We start from the raw sequence: 19,143 nt of genomic DNA, 5'->3' as shown, positions 1-19,143 counted from the left end.
GGTACAACCATGATATCTCAGTTGATTCTAGTCCACGCCAATTTACTGACCAATGATCATTGCTACTAAAGAAAGCCATGGGTACTATGACTTTCACAAAATTACTCTTGTTTCTTTCTAAGGCTGTCAAGTGAATGGCTTTTCTGACACCGTTTTAAATGGCTCTGTTGATTGCATGGTTTTAGCATTCTTTAATGACTGAGCAACTGGTGTAGTGACTGTCAGATAAGAGAGTCAAGGAAAATTGCTCTAACACTACTCTCTCCCATATTAAGGCCACTGGATCTCCATTTTCTAATTTTCATTGCAGATAGCTGTATTAAAATTTTGATTACAGTTTCTCTTCTCTCATCCCTCTCTCATCATTTAATATGTCTTGTTATGGAGTTCTTTCATTTCAAGACTCCAAACATGAAATATCCATCTCAAAATATGTCACATACCAATCCCATGTTACTCAGTGGGGAAATGGAAATTATTTACTGTACTATTTGACTTTTTAATGGTTTGCCAAATAACTTTGTTACAGATTGGAAGATCCTGAATACAAACTACCAGAAGCTGACTTGCTTTGAATATCTTCCAAGAGAGTGGCACAAGAGTGTTCTGAAAATATACCTTAGCTCGACTGGTCTGTAGACAATAGGTACGTAGACCTTTGGCAGATGCACACATACATCCTTCCCATTTTGGTAGGACATTCTAGAGCTTGCACCCTCTTAGCATAATCCTCAAGCAGGTAGGAAGAAACATACATTTATTAAGCACTTACTACGTACTAGTTGTTGTGCTAGTGCTTCACAGAAATTATTTCATTTAATCCTCACAACAACCTTGGGAGGTAGGTGCTATTATCATCCCCATTTTACAGTTGAGGAAACCAAGGCAGATGGAGGTTAAACAACTTGCCCAGGGTTACACAGGTAGTAGTAATCTGAGACTGGATTTATATTCAGTTCTTCCTGACTCCAGGTCTACTGTGCCACCTACCTGCCAACAGCTCAAGATCATCCCTATGCTATGATGTGGCATTGAAGTAGGAAGTTTTGGAAAGATGATTATTATTGGTATCCTAAAAGGTTATCATTTCCTGATTTTTTTCACTTTGCTTTCCTTAATAAGCCAATATGCTTGATACAGGCTACAACCACAGCCATAGATGTGTTGAAGGAAAGAGAAAAACATCAGATTTGGGAGCAAGGAATGATGAGAACAAATGGAAATTTTTACCAGGCCATAGGTGCCATAGTTTAGGAAATTTTCCTCTGGTGTGTTCTTATCCTTTGTTTTCACCGGGAAATTCCCGGATTTAGAAGCAGGAGATTTGAAATCTAATCTTTCCTTTGCCAATTGACTTGCTCTATGCCCTAAGAGGGGTCACTTGACCTGTCTGAAGCTGTTTCTTCACTTATAAAATGGAGAAAAGTAACATTTGCTCTCTCCTACATACTTTGCAGATGTGTTGTGAATATAAGATGAGGTATCCTATTCCTGAATTGTCCTCTGCATCCAGCAGCCTTCCCTCTCATTCCCCTTTTCTCAGCCTTCTCTCTGCACCAGCTTCTCTCAGCCACAAATTTCACTGATGGAATTCTCTTTTCCCCTTTCTTTGCTGATTCTACTTTCTCTTCCTTCTGTTCTATAGATTTTCTCCCTCCTCCTCCCCTTACCTTCACACAGACCTTATTTCAACAGCCATAATCTCATAATAGGAGAAAATGCCTTTGGTCATTTGGTAGTTTTACATGTGTTTATACAAAGGAGTTTGTGTGTCATTTCACCATTAGACTGTGAGCTCCTCGAGAGCAGGGACTGGGTATGCCTTTCTATGCCCCAGTGCCTAGTACAGTGCCTTGCACATAGTAGGTATTAATAATACTTGTTGATTTGTATATGGAGATTAAGAAACATAAAATTAAAATACACCATTGGCTCCCAAGTAAGGCAAGCTTACCCCTTTGCTCGAGAAAACCTAAGGTATTTTATTCCCTCTTAATAAGCTATCTCTGTGAAAGGGTTGTGTTTGTGAAATAACCTTCTAACCTTTTTATAAGTCTTACTTGAGGTTTGCGAGTTAGTGCATCATAGTTCTTAAATAACCTAGCCTCCTTCCCTCCCCTCTGAGTACTTTCTTATTCTCTGAACTGGTTTGTTCTTGCCTGTCTATGTTGAATGAAAATACTCTCCCAGAGCAGACAGTGCATCTGAATGGTTTCTTTAAGGAAATGATCAAACCTCCAAGATACATGTTTTTAATGTAGGGTCCATGGGCCTCAGAGGAGTCCTTAGATAGATTTGGGGGTGGGGCAAGAGGGGTATCTGTGAACCTAGATGGGAAAAATAGATCTTTATTTTCATCAGCCTTTTTCTATGTAGCACTTCCTTTAATTTAAAAACATTATTCTGATAAAGGGTCTGCAAGTTACACCAAATTGCTAAAGGTGATCATGACACACAAAAAAGGTTAAGAACCACTGCCCTAGGGCAACTTTTGACCATTAGGTAGAACCACAATTGTTTAGAGGAAGGCAGGTCATGAGCTATGTAAGCCAGTTATGGCCTGGAGAAAATTGCTTTTGCTAGTGATGGCTTGCCTTCAGAGTAGTAGGAATTACATTAATCTGAGGGAGAAAGGCTATGCAAACAGATGGAAGCTTTGGGGAAATGCACAGGCAATGGGGTAAAAAAATGAGACAGTCTGATAACCTAATCAGAGCTGACCTCGTTGCTTGTTGAAGTAACTCTGGGATTCCTTCTCCACTTGGGTCAAACTTTCTCCTCATGCTGAAACACCTTTCCAACCAAACATGCAGATCTTTCTCATGGGATTCTATATTAAGGCTTTTGTTCACACATGCTTTATAGTTGGTAGCTCAAGTCTGCTGACTTTAAACCTTCACTTTCCCCTAATTTATCTTCTATTTATAATTGGCAAATCATTTCTTTTTTTTTCTTGGCTTTCCAATGTCAATCACTTAAAACCAGATTGGTACAAATTAGAACCAGAGGATTTCTGTGTGAAATAACTACAGATTTAACATAGGTATTATTAAAGTTGGCAATGAATATTACTAATAAAAAATTACCACTAGCCTAATTTTAAGTAAAGTATTGTCTCTCTTCTGAATCTCAATCTTTGTGAAAATGGTTTTGTATACAGTGGTTCAGAGTTGTATTTATATAATTCTTCTATATATGTATTGGTAAGTAGACTCCTAAGTATTTTTTACATATTGCAGTTATTTAAATAGAATTTCTCTTTTTGTCCCTTCCTGCTGGGTTTTACCGGTATTTGCAGAAATCTTGAAAATATATGTGGACTTATGTCCTGCAACTTTGCTGGTTATTGTTTCAATTAATTTTTAGTTGACTTTCTAGGGTTCTTTAAGTACATTATACGGATAATTTTGTTTCTTCTTTCTTAAACTTATTATCTCAATTTCCTCTTTTTAATCTCATTCTTATATTCAGCTCATCTAATACTAGGTCAAATTGAAGTGGTGATAATAGGCATCCTTGTCTCACCTCTTATTTTATTGAAAAGGACTCTAGTTATCACCATTACATATAATGCTGGCTCTTAGTTTTAGATATATGCTATTTAGCATGTTAAGGTCCAGTTTTCCCATGTTTTCTCATGTTTTTAGTGGAAATGAGTGTTTGAGTTTGTCAAATGTTTCTCCTGCATCTATTGTTATACCCATATTATTTTTGTGGGTTTTGTTATTAATATAGTTAATTAAGTGTGCAGTTTTCCTCATATTAAACTAACTCTACATTCCTGGTATAAATTCACCCTGGAATAGTATATAATCTTTGTGACATCTTTTGTTAGCTTTTTTGCTACTATTTTATTTAAAATGTTTTTATCAATGTTTACTAGGGATATCGGTCTATAGTTCTGTTTTTCTGTTTTGACTCTTCCAAGTTTATGTATTGAGATCATATTTGTGTCATGGAAGGAATTTGGTAGGATTCCTACTTTTGCTACTTATGCAGACAATTTATGTAATATTGGAATTAATTGTATTTTGAATGCTTGATAGAATTCACTTGTGAACCCATCTGGTCTTGGAGTTTTTTCCTTTGGGAATTCATTTGTGACTTATTCAGTTTCATCCTCTGAAATTGCTTTGTTTAACTTCTCTATTTCTTGGTCTGTTAATCTGAATATCTTATTTTTTGTAAATATTCACTTATTTTATTTGTTATTGGCTTTATTGGCATATAATTGGCTTTCTCTTAATCTCCTTTCTTATTTTTTGTTATGAATTCTTATTTTTCATTTTTGGTATTGGTAACTTGATTTCCCTCTCTTCTTTTTAGTCAAATTAGTTTATGGTTTATTTACTTTATTTTTAAAAGCTCCTCTTTTTATTAGTTCAATTTTTTATCCTTAATTTCACTAAATCTCTTCTACAATTTTTATGATTTCTATCTTGTCACTTAATTAGGGTTTTTAAATTAGTTGCAAAGAATCAGACATGACCAAAAGACTGAATGACAGCAACAATTAGTTGGTTTTCTAGTTTTTTAGTTATAAAACCTAGTTCATTTATCTCTTCTTTTTCTTTTTCTGCTAATAAAAGTGTTCAGAGAAATAAAGACCTAGGTAATTGGAGAAATATTAATTGTCCATAGGTAGGCTGAGCCAATATAAAAAGAAGGGGGGGGGGCTAAGAATACTGGTTCTAAAATTTTACTACAAAGTAGCAATTCCCAAAATTATTTAGTGCTGATAAAAGTAGATAAATCAAGGGAACAATTTAAGTACACAAAATACAGAAACAAATGAACCTAGTAGCCTAATGTTCAATAAACAGATATAAGGATAAGGACTCACTAATTGATGAAAACTGGAGAAATTGGACAGCACTATGGAAATAAGTTAGGTTTAGAGCAATATTTCACACATCATAACAAGATAAGGTCCTAATGGTCATGTGAACTAGAAGTGACTAAAAGGTGACTTCATGTGACTAAAAGGTCACACTATAAACAAATTAGAGAAACAATTAGAGAAATTGTTTTTCAGGTTTATGTATAGGGAAAGAATTAATGACCAAACATAGGAAGGGATCACAGAAGACAAAATGAATGATTTTTGATGACATTAAATTAAAAAAAAATTTTCACAAACAAATCTAGTACAGCTAAGATTAAAAGAGAAACAACTCACTGGGGAAAACTGTGAGAAGTTTCTCTGATAAAGGTCTCCTTCCCAAGATATATAAAGAACTGATTTAAATGTATAAAAATAAGAGCCATTCCCCAGTTGACAAATTGTTTAAGGATATGAACAGATAGTTCTCAAAGAAATCCAGATTATCTATAGTCATATGAAAAAAAATGCTCCAAATCACTAATAATTAAAGAAATGCAATGCAGTTTCTCTGATTCTCTAGAACCAGAAGAACAATTTATACGATAAGATCAATATTATGGAAATGGGCAATTTTGAAAGATTTGAGAATTCTGATCAACTAAATGGTCAATTATCATTTCAGAGGACTGATAAAGAGAAACGCTTCCCATCTTATGACAGAGAGAAGATGGATTAATATGCAAAATAAGAAATGCCTATTTGGACATGACTAATGTGGACTGTGCATATGTGATACAGGGATCTTGTAGTTCTCCTTTCATTTGTTCCTTCCTTCCCTCCTTCCTTCCTTCCTTCCTTCCTTCCTTCCTTCCTTCCTTCCTTCCTTCCTTCTTCCCTTTCTCCCTTCCTTCCCTCCTTCCTTCTTAATGGATGGGTGGATGGGGGGAGGCAAGAGGAAAAGATGAATGCTTGATAATTAAAAAATAAAATTAAAAATTAAAAACTGCATTGACTGTGTGACTGTTGCTAGGACACTACCGATATGCTAAAAACTTGAAGGACACTGATTCAGGTCATGGGAGGTGAATCGATTCACAGGTATGCTAAGCAATATGAATATCAGGTCTAGGCAGCTTGGTGAATATTTGTGATGACCAGTCTGTCAAAAATAATGAGGATGTCATCTGCCCTAGGAATATGAAGCAATCAGAAATATGTGTCTTAAGACTTCACCACAGGCAGGTTAATAGCTGAGTAGTTTGGATTATAGTTTTTGAAGAGTGAATATGAATTCCAACCATATGTGTGTGTGTGTGTATATATATATATATATATATATATATATATTAATAATCTCTCTCTCTCTCTCTCTCCTATTGCTGCTCATTTGTCCAATGACAGCGTCATCACTAGATATCTGGATAATCTCCCATCCTCTGCACAAAGGAGACTACTGGAAGAGAAGGAAGGAAAGCTATCCACAGAGTTTCTACTCATGATATGGTATATATACTGACTGTTGCTTTATGACTAGGAATAGCGAGGGCTGTTAAATACAGAGATGTGATGGGGTAGACTTGGGCCTTTTCCTCCTCCTATGGAAACTGGGAAGTACTCTGGTTAGACTGAACTGTTTTCTGAGGTCATTCCTCTATGGCTGTCAATGAACAGCTAGAGCACAGAGAGTGACTGCACCTCCCCCCCACCCAGGGTTTCCTCAAACATAAGAAGCTAAGGCCTAATGTCTATTAACCTCAGTTCCCTATCTCTCCTCATCTGGATAGACACCTGGCAAATTTCTGAAGGGGCAAAAAAGGAGTCCTTTTTTAAAATGGGGTTCATCTCCATGTAACATAAATCAAAGCCACCCTTTTATTCACATTCTTATTGTATACAATACTAATATTTAATGGAATAAATACTTGCTTTTAAAAATTCAAAAAAGCTGTGGTTTTTTTTTCATTCAAAAGATCTGGAAGGCTTCAAGAGTAGAAGGAGCTTAGAAAGCACCTGAGTTATTACAAAAAGATGTCTAGAGTTGCATATGACAAGGAAAGAAATTATCAGTGCTATAGAGAGGGAGATATGATTGAAATATCAAGAATGAGGAGACAAAATTTTCATTTATACTGGTAAAATGAAGATGGAGCAGAATAGTCATTTGACTACTTTGCTAAATGTAGTCAGCCGCATAACTCAGACCTAATTCCAGCCATTTCCACAATGGAAATATCTGGGGCCTAAATTGATTGCATAATAGCCTCAGTTTCTCCAATTCATTTAATATTTTTTAGAGAGGGCAGAAAAATTCACTGGAGTTTTTCCATAGCTAGAGAGACAACAGGGTGCTAAGCAGTTATGGACAAGGCATCGGGTGAACAAGGGCACTGCCTGGAGGTTATGTTTGACAAAAGGGATGGGTTTGTACTCATGTCTTATGTCTGGGTAGAAATAAGTGTAGAACTACTGTAAGAAATATATATATATATATATATATATATATATATATATATACACATCTCATAATTTTTCATTTGTGAAATTGGAGTTCTTATTTGGGGGAATGCTTTTAAAAATTGAACTTCTGGCTCCTGCCCTGGGAGCTCTTTAAACCCTTTCCTTCCTCCCTACATATTCCTAATCAAGTTGTGGGCTGCCTTACTGTACACTTTTCTCTACCAAGTTGGTGGTAAACACCTTTTCCCACTGACAGACCCTAGGCCAGAAATGCAGTGAGATGAAATAGAAATCAAGCCCATTAAATATGTTTTTCTAACTGATTGAAAGTAACTTGTGACTCTGTGAAGATTCTCCCCAAAATGGTGCTTTGCAACTTTGCAAGTACAGCATTGATGAGAAGTAGGAAACATGTTTATCCAGGTTAGTGAGTATCTTTGGTCTTGCTTGAATTATTGGTGTGGTTTTGACCAATGAGGCTTAGTGTTCAGTTTCTTATCAACTGTAAGTAGGAGTTTACCACTATTTGAATACAACTGCTAAAAGTATCGTTTCATTTTAATTTATATCACTGGCTAATAAAACATATAAATCAAAATCACTGAAATATTTAAACAATTATAAAGTATGGCTTTTATAAAGGAAATTCAGGGTCATAACTCTTAGCCATTTCAGTCTCACTGCATCTTCCTATAAACTGATTTTCTCTTGTTACACACATCATTCAGGAGGCCCTTATATTTAGCCCTACCCCTAAGTATGCTCAATGCTCCAGATTGCCTTGCTTTGTAAATCCACCACCTTGTTCATTACTTTATCTTCTGAAATGCCCATTCCCACATCCTTGGTAAAATTAGGGCAATGCCAAGAGAAGGGGTAGAAATGAAGGCAAGTGACAGAAAGCTTGCAGAATTACTCAGCAAGAATACCTGGGATGCTCTCCAGTTTTCTTCTGAGTTCCTCATTTTCTTGTTGTAGTGAAATGACTTCCTGTTCTAGCTCTTGGCACCGAGGGCAGTACCCTTCTTCCTCTTCTTCCTCTTCTGGGAGTGTAGAAGATGACGGGTGACCATGAGATTCGGAAGTGGCTGGGGAGGTCCATCCACCTAAGGTATGAACTGGGGAGGTTGAAAGAGGGTCCACATCTGCCAGATGGCTATAATCATTTACGGATGAGGTGTTCTGAGATGGAAAGCTCCCAGAAAGCAGATAATTTTGTAGGGAATCAGTAAAAACCCTCAAGAAGGCAGAGGTTTGCTGTTTCTTTTGCATATATTGCATCTCAATGTCTAAATTGTCTGATGTCTGACTATGGACAATTTTCCCAATTTGACACTGTTCTTGTCTTTCGCTATAACTTGAACCCTCCTGCTTTACACAAGAAATCATGGATTGAGAATGGCTGGAGTCCAGAAGTTTTCCGCCACAGTTTAAAAGGCTAAGAACCCGACTGCACTGCTGGGCAAAGGCATCCAGGATCATACGGCTCTCTGAAATAAATAAAAAGATATATCACAGAGATCCACAGCAAAAAGTCATCAGGAGGGTAGAGGAATGTCCACAACTCTTTAAAGCTTAACATTTAAGCAACAACAACTATATTCATTATGGTCTCTTATGGTATTAAGAGGATATGAGCTAACTGCCATGGCAGGGAGGAAGGTGCTATTGGCTTTTTACTTACTAGTCACCATGGCTTACAATGAGCTATCACATTCAACTGAATTCAACAATCTTTTAAAAGCACATACTATGGAAAGTAGGGTGGTGGGGTAGATAAGATTACTTGGAGAGGGATATTGGAGAGAGAGAGAGAGAGAGGGGGAGAGAGAGAGAGAGAGAGAGAGAGAGAGAGAGAGCAAGAGAGAGCAAGAGAGAGAGGAGAAGAAAAGGGCCAAGGACAGAACCGTTATTAACACCACTCACACTAAAGAACTGAGAAGAAAAGATAGAAAAGATGCACCTAGTTGGAATGGCCAAATGTGATGTCTCAGGTCAAGGGTTAAGAGAGAATCCAAAATGATGATATGGTCAGTAGTATCAAATGTAGGCAAGAGCTCATAAAGAATGAGAACTGAAAAAAAGTCCACTGGATTTGGAGATTTGATGTGTGATTACTCTTCTCTCACCCATATCCCCTTATGACTATAGTCAAGTATTTGCAAAATGTCCGGTTATGTTTTGGGGTACATGTCATTGGTATGGAGCACAATTTTTCTTTCTGTGAGGCTAAGGAAAGTCCCAATTAGGACCAATAATGGATTCTCCTGAAATGGTTGCATTATTTGAATTAATCCAGCATATTTCCAGTGACTATAACCAATCATCATATTTCATATTCGTATAACTTTGAATAGTGTGAATTTGAATACTTCCATTTACTTTAGGGGATTCATTATTCACACTAAGGGGGATGTAGCTATATAGGGGTCTGCTTACTGTTCCCTCACACGTGAAACTCTGTCTCCTGTTTCCAGGTCTTTACAATGGCAGTATTTAAAACTTAGCTCAAACACAGCCTCCTCCAGGAGGCTTTTCCTGGGGGTTCTTCTCTCCCTCCCCAATTCCCACCCCCAACCCTTCCCCTCCAAAGCTACCTTCCATCTATTCTGCATTTATCTTACATGTACTGATTTATGTAAATGTTGTCTCTCCTATTAGAATGTAAACTCTTTGAGGACATACACTATTTTTTGCCTTTTTCTTTGTACCTCCAGCACTTAGCATGGTGTCTAGCATCTATCTAGATAGTATTTATATAGCCCTTTAAGGTTTGCAGAGCACTTTACCAATAGTATCTCATTTTATATTCACAAAAACCCTGGGAGTAGGTGCTATTATTAGCTCCATTCTACAGATGTGGAAATGGAGGCAAACAGAGGTTAAGTGACTTGCCCAGGGTCACATAGCTAGTGAATGTTTGAAGCCAAATTAGAACTCAAGGGCTTTCTAACTCCAGGTTTTACCCTCTATCCACTGTGGCACCATTGGCACAGAAGTGCTTAATCAATGCTTGTTGATTGATTGAATTGTGTAACCTATATGTATCTGACCTCATATACTTGGCTTTACTAAATCATGTTCTAATGGATTGAGTTAACCAGCATAGCCAAGATTCTACAATGATATTAATATTTGAAACCATCATGACTTCTATTCCTGGAAGGTCCTCAGCTTTTTGGTACAGCTAATCCAAAGAATCCCTACCTCATCTAATGTGTTCTTCCTCAGTCATGAACTGCAAAAAGAAAGATACGCTTTTTGAAAAACTCACTGTACTTATAAGATGAATTAAAAGGTAACTTTACAAGCCAGTGGATAGTCCCAAAGTAACACTACATGTCTGGTCTCTTCTGATTTTCATTTTTTTCTATCACTATTCAAGGCCAATGTATAGGCTGAGCAACATCACCGTTATTTGGAGGTAGCTAAAATACTATTTCTTAAAAAAATTTTCCACTGAAAACATTAATCTACTAAAACAACATGGGTGTCAAAATTAGGCATATAATTTCAGATTATCATGTCACATCAGTTAAAAATGCACATAAAATCAGAAAAACTGATCAGTCGGAAAAAAATCAGTAAAAACCTTTTAGTAGTGAATATACAACTTACCTTTCTTGGAGCCTACAGATCTGAAACTCCCTCTAAATCTATAATTTCATGAGCATGAAATCATAAACTATATTACCTTCTCTCTTGGCTTCCACCCAGAATAATATTGAGAAACAAACAGAAAAAAATACCTAAATCTGATTGGTTAAAAAAGGGCAGAAACCAACAACCATATGATAGTAATAAAGGTTAGGTGACCTGTATAGCACTGATTATTGTTTCTCTTTAAAGAATGTTATATCCATTGCCATCTTTGACTATCTATGAATAATTATTTGGGAAAAAATCTTGAGACTTCTTCCCCATCCCCTTCACCCCTTCCAAAAAACATAAACATATTTTATTCACAAATAAGGGTAAGGTGCAATGCGTTTTATTAAGTCAACTATGCAGTAGTTCAGGAAATGTAGTTGTATGAGAAAAGCCACCTCCAGGCCTACACTAATTTTTGACCGTGTTTATTTTATAATGTACATAAGGCATTGTGGGGCTATTAATAGAATCTATTAAATACTCCTGATTACAATAGCACACATTGAAATATATAGACCAATTGGTTCTCTTCTTTTTGGTGGGGACTATAGGCTGATGTAAACCAATAATCATGGCCTTTTTAGGTTTACACATTGGAGGGAGAATGTCTCACTCACATTTCTTCTCTGCTTCTCTCTATTTGCCTTTCAACAAATATAAAGCAGTTCTGCTGCCCTTGTGATTCTGGGACTGCATAATCCAGTTTGGGGGTAGATGGTCTGAGGCAGGGGAGAACATTGCTTTATTTGAGAGCCCTTTTATACTCCCATAGGGGACCCTAGAGCTAAGTTTTCTATGTAATGATTTCTAGTGAATGGAAAAGCTTTTTAGACTATCACACACTTGGGAATAAAGCTTTAACAGTGGCTAAGGGATTCTCTAGGAACACTGGAGATAATCCACTATTCTGGAGAATATTTTCCATTCCTATGATAAGAAAGCATTTATTGTATCCATCCAATCTGGAAGGAAAGAAATGGGCCTACAGTTTAATTTCAAACATTGTGGAAAAATACCAGAGACGTGCATGACATTTGTTCATAGGGATCAAAAAGTCAAGAAATTAAAGTGTCAAGAAATTTCAAAGAGAAAGGTAGTGTGGCCTAGTGGATAGAGGACCTACCTTGGATTTAGGAAGACTTGGATCCAAGTCCTGGACCTGACATATACTAGTTATGTGCCCATGTCACTTGACCTCTCAGTGCCCCCATGCAACTCTCTAAGACAAAAACAATAATAATAACTAATACTTATATAGCACTTTAAGGTTTGTGAAGTATTTTGTAAGCATTATCTCATTTGTCCTTCAACAATTCTGGGTTGTAGGTGCTACAGATAAGGAAACCAAGGCACACAGCTGGTAAGTGTCTGAGGTCAAATTTGAACTCAGGTCTTCCTGACTCCAGGTCTGGCACTCTGTGCACTAGGGTGCCACCTAGCTGCAAAAAGTTATAAACCAGTTGCCAACACATTGTAGAAAATTTCCTCACTCGATGTTCCCCACAGCATTGAAATCACAAGTCCATATCCAAGAATGGGAAATCCGCCCCCCCCTCCGAAACCAAAATTTATCTTACTTTGTCACTTCCTAGGAATCTTAGAGCTGCCAGAGACTTTAGAGATCGGTCAAATCCAGGCTGTATTATTTTGTAAATCGAGAAACAGTTTCAAGTGGGGAAAAGACTTATTCAAGGTCACATGGAAAGCTGGAGAAGTTTTTTTTTATTTGAAATATCTAAGGGAAATACAGGTTGGAGTTTATAATTTTAGAATATAACTTTTTTTTTCAGTTTAAGCTTATAATCCTATTCTGGACCAGGGGAGTTATTTTTGTTGTGTGCATTTTAATCATAATAGTCCCAACTGGCATAAAGCCTAAACTGCTTTCATTTATTCTTGATAAAAGGGGAAAATGTGAAAGTTAAGGTTAAAATTGAATTACATGAGAAAATCACTCAAATACATTTGTTCTATGTCCTGCAGAACATTCAGTATTTTAATTACTTTAATAAATCACATGTCAAGGTATATGTTTTTGAGGAAGAAAGTCTGACTTAGTTAAGAGAATTTTTTCTTTTTTTGAAAGATAATCTCGTAAGGTACTGAGAAAAGATGATTATATAATAAAATGCACTATTAAAATGCATTAGACTATATTTAGAATATTGAAAATTGATACAAACACCAAAGGCAATTTGTTCACACCCATGAGATTTTTAAATCTTTTTTCTTTTGAATATTTTTTCCTCAGAATTGATGACAAAAACAGCAATAGATATTCAAAAGTTGAATCTTTTATATTTTCAGTAGTTAACTATTGGAATACTTTAGCATTGAGGTACTGTAAACATCAGGATGAAAAATATTATTATACCTGATGTAAAACAAAACCAAATCTTTCCACTTAACATACGTTCCAGCCATAAGTATTTTAGCTTTCCAGACAGAATGCAATTAGAAATGTAAGCATTGTGCAATGCCAGTTGTTGCTAAGAAATGAGGGGGAGAAGTTCTGATTTCATGTGAATACAATTGAATGGTCTCTCTTCCATGGTTCATGATTGAGAAAAGTGTGAAAAATGTATCTTATGTTTTTTAAAAACAAAATTTTAAATTGCTGAGGGCACCAATCAAGCGAGGTTACAGAAGCATCATGTCAACAGTTTACAAAAGTGCTCTCAGGTAATTTCATCTTAGTTACACTGCTCACCAACCATCACAGGCTGGAAGATGCTAATAGATCATGACCACAAGGCCCTCTATAATGCTTATTTCTATTGAATTTATTTTGTTTTGTGGTACCTACTGCCTACTTGTGGATAATGTCACGTTGTAAGTCAAGTCTGCTGTGTTTCCAAGATCTGATGATTGCTTTTTATAATGAGGGGAAAAAAGCACACTTTATTCCCTCTAAATTTATCCATTTAAGTGCCTTAGTTCATCTCATATTTGATAGTGAGGTAGCAGAAGTCCAGAAACCACCCATCAACCTTACAATTTTATTTTATGTAAGGGCTCTTGAGATATTTACCAGTTACAAGATATTCCCATGAGCATTCTATTTCTATAAAGAAAACCACTGGAGTCATAATTAGTGGCAGTGTTTTGATCCAATTCCATCAAAAGGTGAAATCTGTTAACACTAAGCATACTAGAACTAGAAATATATACAAGCAAATATACATTTAAAGACAACAACCTATTATCTATCAAATGAATTCATACTTAGTTAAATGTAGAATTCCTCATTTAAAGCATAACCGTAACTTTAGTTAAAGAAAGGACTTTATGAAGTAGTGGTGTGCTTATGAAGTTAGAAAACAAAATCTTATTAAAAAGCACTTATGGCCTTAAATCAAAGGACTGTGCTCCTTTTTTTTTTTAAAAGCTATCTTTTTTTTATAATGTCAAACATCAATACAGCAAAACAGGATGCAATTTTTCTGAATAAATAAATCAATGATGTGTCAAAAATTAACAGATGAGTTAATATACTTGGTGCTATCAAAACCAGATGGTGCTTCCTAATATTCATCCTGCTCAGTCAAACCCTGAATATTTTCTGGACCATCGGTATATAAAATAGGATGCTGCTATTTGTGATGGCAAACAAAAGCAATCATGCCTGCCAAGCACATACTATAACAGGCAGCATTTCAGCTCTGCTAGACAGAAAGTAATTAGAATGCTTTTAATGTCCAAAAGAATGATGCTGATAGGCTGCCACAGATGTGTAGATTTATGAATATTTATATGGTGGTTTATAGCTGACACTTTTATCAGTTGAAGAAGATAAAATATCTGCCTGACTCAAAAGCTTGACAGTCAGGTTAATAAAATCTCATTAAAGAGAATGACCTATGCAATTATATAGGATTTATTGTAATTCATTTTTGATTGTACTCTGCTTAAAGATGCAATTTCCCATTTCCTGATGCCAAATTTAGGCTGCATATCAAGATCTACGTGGGTTTTTAACTCTAAGCCATCCATAGAGGAAAGATATGCTTTAGAAATCATGGTATGATACATGTTTAAAAGATAATTATTTTGATATTCTGTTCAGAATTGTCACATGAAAATAATGAAAAGAGCTTGGAAATCTATTTTTATATTATCACATTTAAAAAATCTTAGAGTGATTTCTATTGATAGAACACTAGAGCAATCTCCAGTCATTTCCTTAATTCATTGCCTTAACTCATTAGTTTTCTGGTCATAGGATCATGTTTTATATTCTCCAACTTTGACTTCTATCCCTCTCATTCTTTAACTTAATCTTTGAACTATTTCTGCATCAGGTGGATTATCTTTTGAGAAAACATACTTTTTTTCTGCAAAGTGTTTAAGTGTCTGTCTGTCTGCACACCTGCTCATTGGTTCAAATTGGAACCACTGGTTTCTCAGGGAACCAATCAGCTCTTTAGATAACTGTCCCTCAGACGGATGCTCATATCCCTGTTGAGAGTTGTCTCTGTCAGTCAATATCATTACTATTATAACCATAACTCGCATATACTAGATTGTGGCTTTCTTCTGTACTTTGACTTGGGCCCCACTAGATCATGCTTTCCTGACTGTTGTAAAGGAGTTTTCTAGTTTCTATCTTGCCAATGAAAAAAACTGGTCTTCTGCCCTTGATGCTATTAGACTAGTCCCCTTTATGGTTCGTCCTTTACTGCTTGCTTCTGTCTAGTGACACTAACTTTATTGTTATTTAGGAGTTCGAGACCATACCAGAAATGATAGTAATAGAAGTTTAACTATGGAGGAAATTAGGAGAAGAAAATAATGGTATCCAGGCAAAAGAGATAAGAATGTAATGAGCAGAAATAGAAAAAAGGAGAAGAAAGAGAAAAATGAAGGGGAATAATTCTGGGGGAGAAAAGGAGGAAAAAACATACCAAGAAACAAGGAATTACAGAAAGAGGCAGCAAAAGAGAAAAAGGTAAAAATGATGAAAATGAAAAGAGAGGACAAAAATAGAGAGAAAAGAGACTAGCAAGGATGCAAAGAGAAGTTAAAAGATTGAAAGCAAGGACCAAAAAGAGCAGATCTTTAAAAAGAGATAACAAGAATTGGAGAGAAGGGATCAAAATAGATTGAATTCTAGTAGGCCAAACAGAAAAAAGTGGGAAAATAAAACAGAAAAGACCACTCCAAAACTGAGAAAGAGAAAAGAAACAGCTAAATATAGAAATAAAAAGGACAAAAGAATATAAGAACATAAAAAATAATGAGAGAGAAAGCTGAGACTGAGATGAGAGGAATAAAAGAACGGAAAAGGAAATAACTAAAAGTAGAATAGAAAAATAGGAACCAGAGAGCGCTGAGGGTGATAAAGTAGAGACTACTTTGATTTAAAGGGAAAACGCTAAGAGGAGGGGAAAGGACGAGGAAAGAAAGAACAGAGAAGTCAGAATGGAGAAAAGAAAAAGAAATCAGACCAAGAGATGCTGACAAAATAATGAAAAAATGCACACAAAGCCTGAGCATAAAACTCATCTAAACAACACCTGACACACAAAATTGGCCAGTGAAGCGGCAAAGCTAGTCTTCACCATAACCTATAATTAGGTTTTCTGTCTCAAAACTAATCATTCAAGTGTCAAAATATTGACAAACAGCAGAACGTTTGCTTAGGGCTCCATAACTCATGTAGGGGCAAGGTGCCCTCATTTTCAGTTGAAGAATCAGCCCATCAATCAATAAACATTTATTAAACACCTACTATGTGCCAGGCATTGTGCTAAGGGACTCAGCTTCATCACTGCACAGTTCATTTGCTCTACAGAGTTATGAAAGGTCTGAGCAGGAACTTTTGGCTATTATATGTCAAATAAAGCCATAGGCTAGGCACTGAAATAATCGCCTTTAGGTTTTTCCCACTCAGATTTCTATCTGTCCATCTTTTCCCCAGCAAAGGCTGAACAGAAAGATTCCCTTTCTCCAGAGACTAGCAGTGCAGACCCAAGGGGAAAAGGGTGTTAAAAGCAATTTAGACCTCTTTATAAACAGCTTCTCACAATGCCTTTATCCTGTAAACTCTATACCATTCGGACTGGAGAAATAAGGCCCCCTGCCGAGCAGTATTTCATATCAGACAATTCTGGTAGGTAAACATTGAGACTTCTTGGGCCTCCAGTAAAGGACCAAGAATTCGAAGCAAAAGGAGCAAAAAGCAACATTCTGTGGCCAAGGAGGGGGAAGGAAAATGGGGAGAGGGGTGGGAAAAGAGGAGAGAAGGAGAGGGGAGAGGAAAGCTAAGAAGAGAAAAAAGAAAGATAAGAAAAGGATTAAGGAAAGAAAAGGGGAGAGAAAGCAAATAGAAGAGAAAAGGAAAAAGAAGGGAAAATAAAAAAAGAGAAGAGAAAAATAAGGAAGAGAAAAAAGAAAGAAGAGAGAAGGAAAAGAGAAGAGAAGAGGAGAAGTGAGGAGAGGAGACGACGGGGAGAGCAGGACAGGAGGGAGAAGAGAGGAGAGCAAAGGTTAACAACCCAGGGGGCGGTGTTTGGTCAGCTCCAACCTCTAGCAGTAACAGCTGTCACTCTAGGGAGCAAGCCCTTGTCTCTGGAGCCCCAGCCTGCCCAATCGTATTGCTCCGGAGTCGAGAGGCAGGCATGAGTCTCGGCAGCTTCTACCTGTTAGAGGGCAATCTGGTCACTCACTGCAAGACCTTCTCCTGAGCTATCCTGTCAAAGCAGCTACTATAGTTCTTTTTTCTCGGAACTAGAGTTGGAAGGGAAAAGCCACCTGTTAGGAGCAACGCTTTGCCGGGAGTGGGAGGGGAGAGGAGGCGCAGAGGAGTTAGAATCCGCATCAGCAAGTAGTTTTCAGAGCCCCTTTTCGGGTGGGGTGTGCGGGCTGGGGAGGCGGGAGCGACACTGAGGAGCTCTCTAACTCTTTCTGCCTAGTTTGCACGTCCGCTTACTCTTCTCTCCGGCTCATCACCTCAAAGTTACAGCGCGCGCCGGGCTAGAGGAGGGGTCTCTCCCACTCCCCTCCTGCTCCAGTTTTCCCTCCCACCACTTCCCCCCCCACGGCTGCCCCAGGGAGGGGGTGGGAGCTGAAGTTACAGGAAAGAGTTGGTACCTGCACTGAGCTCCAGGCTGCCGCCGGCGCCGCTGCTGCTTCCCTCGCTGCTGCTGCTGCTGCTGCTGCTGCTGCTACTGCTGCCCGCGGCCGCCGCCTGGCTGGCTCCGTACCGGGAGACCCCGGCTGCTGCGGCCGCGGCGGCTGCCGAGGAGGAAGCTAGGGGAGTAGGCGGAGGAACTGGAGTCCTCAGGTGGCCCTGGGACACGACTGGGGTGCAGGAGGGGGAGGAAGAGGAGGCGGCGGCGGCTGCTCGGCCCGGCCCGTTCGGATAGGAGCTCTGCGCCTGGTACTGAGGGTGCTGCTCGCTGCTGCTGATGGACGCAGGAGGATGCTGAAAGTGGGGCTGCTGCCCTCCTGCAGCTGCCCTGACCGGAGGGATTTCCACCATGGTGGGTCTCTCGTACCGCTTGGTTAAGGCTGGCCTCTTACTGGGGAAGGTCTTGAGGACGCTGTAAGGGCTCCGCTGCTTGTAGATTTTGGGGAGGCTGGGCCCCTCCTCTGCCGGCTGCATCTCCTCCTCCATCCTCCTCCTCCTCTTCTCCTCCTCCTCCGGGCTGGTTTCCCCCCTGTACACCCCCTCCCCCCTCCTGCTCTCCCGGCTCTCTCTGTCTCTCCCTGTGTGTGTGTGTGTGTGTGTGTGTGTGTGTGTGTATGCGTGTGTGTGTGTGTGTGTGTGTGTGTGTGTGTGTGTGTGTATGTTTCTGTGGGGCTGCCGCTGCTGCTGCTGCCGCCGCCGCCGCCGATGCTGCTGGGGCTGCTGCTTGTCGCTAAGGCTGGCACTGCCGAGCCCCCGTGCGGGGGGCTGCTGCCGGGGCCGTGATTGACAGGCGGTCTCTCCAATGCCTGGAGGGAGAAGGGAGGTAAAGAGCAAGTGTTTAGGGTAATATCTGCTAATGATAATGGGGGAAGGAGGCGGGCCCTGGCATCACAGCTGCTGAGAGGGCTTGCCTGCTAGGTCTGTGCCTCTCACTGGGGAGTGGGGCGGGGGGGACGCACTGCCCGAGGGGGAGGGGAGGGAGTAGCTAGAGGGGGCGCCCTGAAGACAGGTGAAATGGGTGTGCGACCTGGGCGAGGTGAGCCTGCCTAGCTGCTTGAAGTGGTTTGTCTTAAAGCCC

General features: G+C 38.6%; 1 protein-coding gene across 1 annotated transcript in view; it reads right to left on the bottom strand.

The window, feature by feature from the left end:
* BEND4 (BEN domain containing 4) overlaps positions 1-18,551 on the bottom strand; it is a 43,173-nt gene extending 24,622 nt beyond the window's left edge. The window contains exons 1-2 of the mRNA XM_036764637.1: positions 18,026-18,551; positions 8,212-8,772 (exon numbers count right to left, since the gene is read on the bottom strand). Coding sequence (XP_036620532.1) covers positions 8,212-8,772; positions 18,026-18,551 — 1,087 coding nt within the window. The remainder of the gene's footprint in view (positions 1-8,211; positions 8,773-18,025) is intronic.
* Between the last annotated feature and the right edge of the window lie 592 nt (positions 18,552-19,143).

Source organism: Trichosurus vulpecula, chromosome 6 (assembly GCF_011100635.1).
Source record: "Trichosurus vulpecula isolate mTriVul1 chromosome 6, mTriVul1.pri, whole genome shotgun sequence".
NCBI classification, from domain to species: domain Eukaryota; kingdom Metazoa; phylum Chordata; class Mammalia; order Diprotodontia; family Phalangeridae; genus Trichosurus; species Trichosurus vulpecula.
This window is presented reverse-complemented; position numbering and strand designations above follow the sequence as displayed.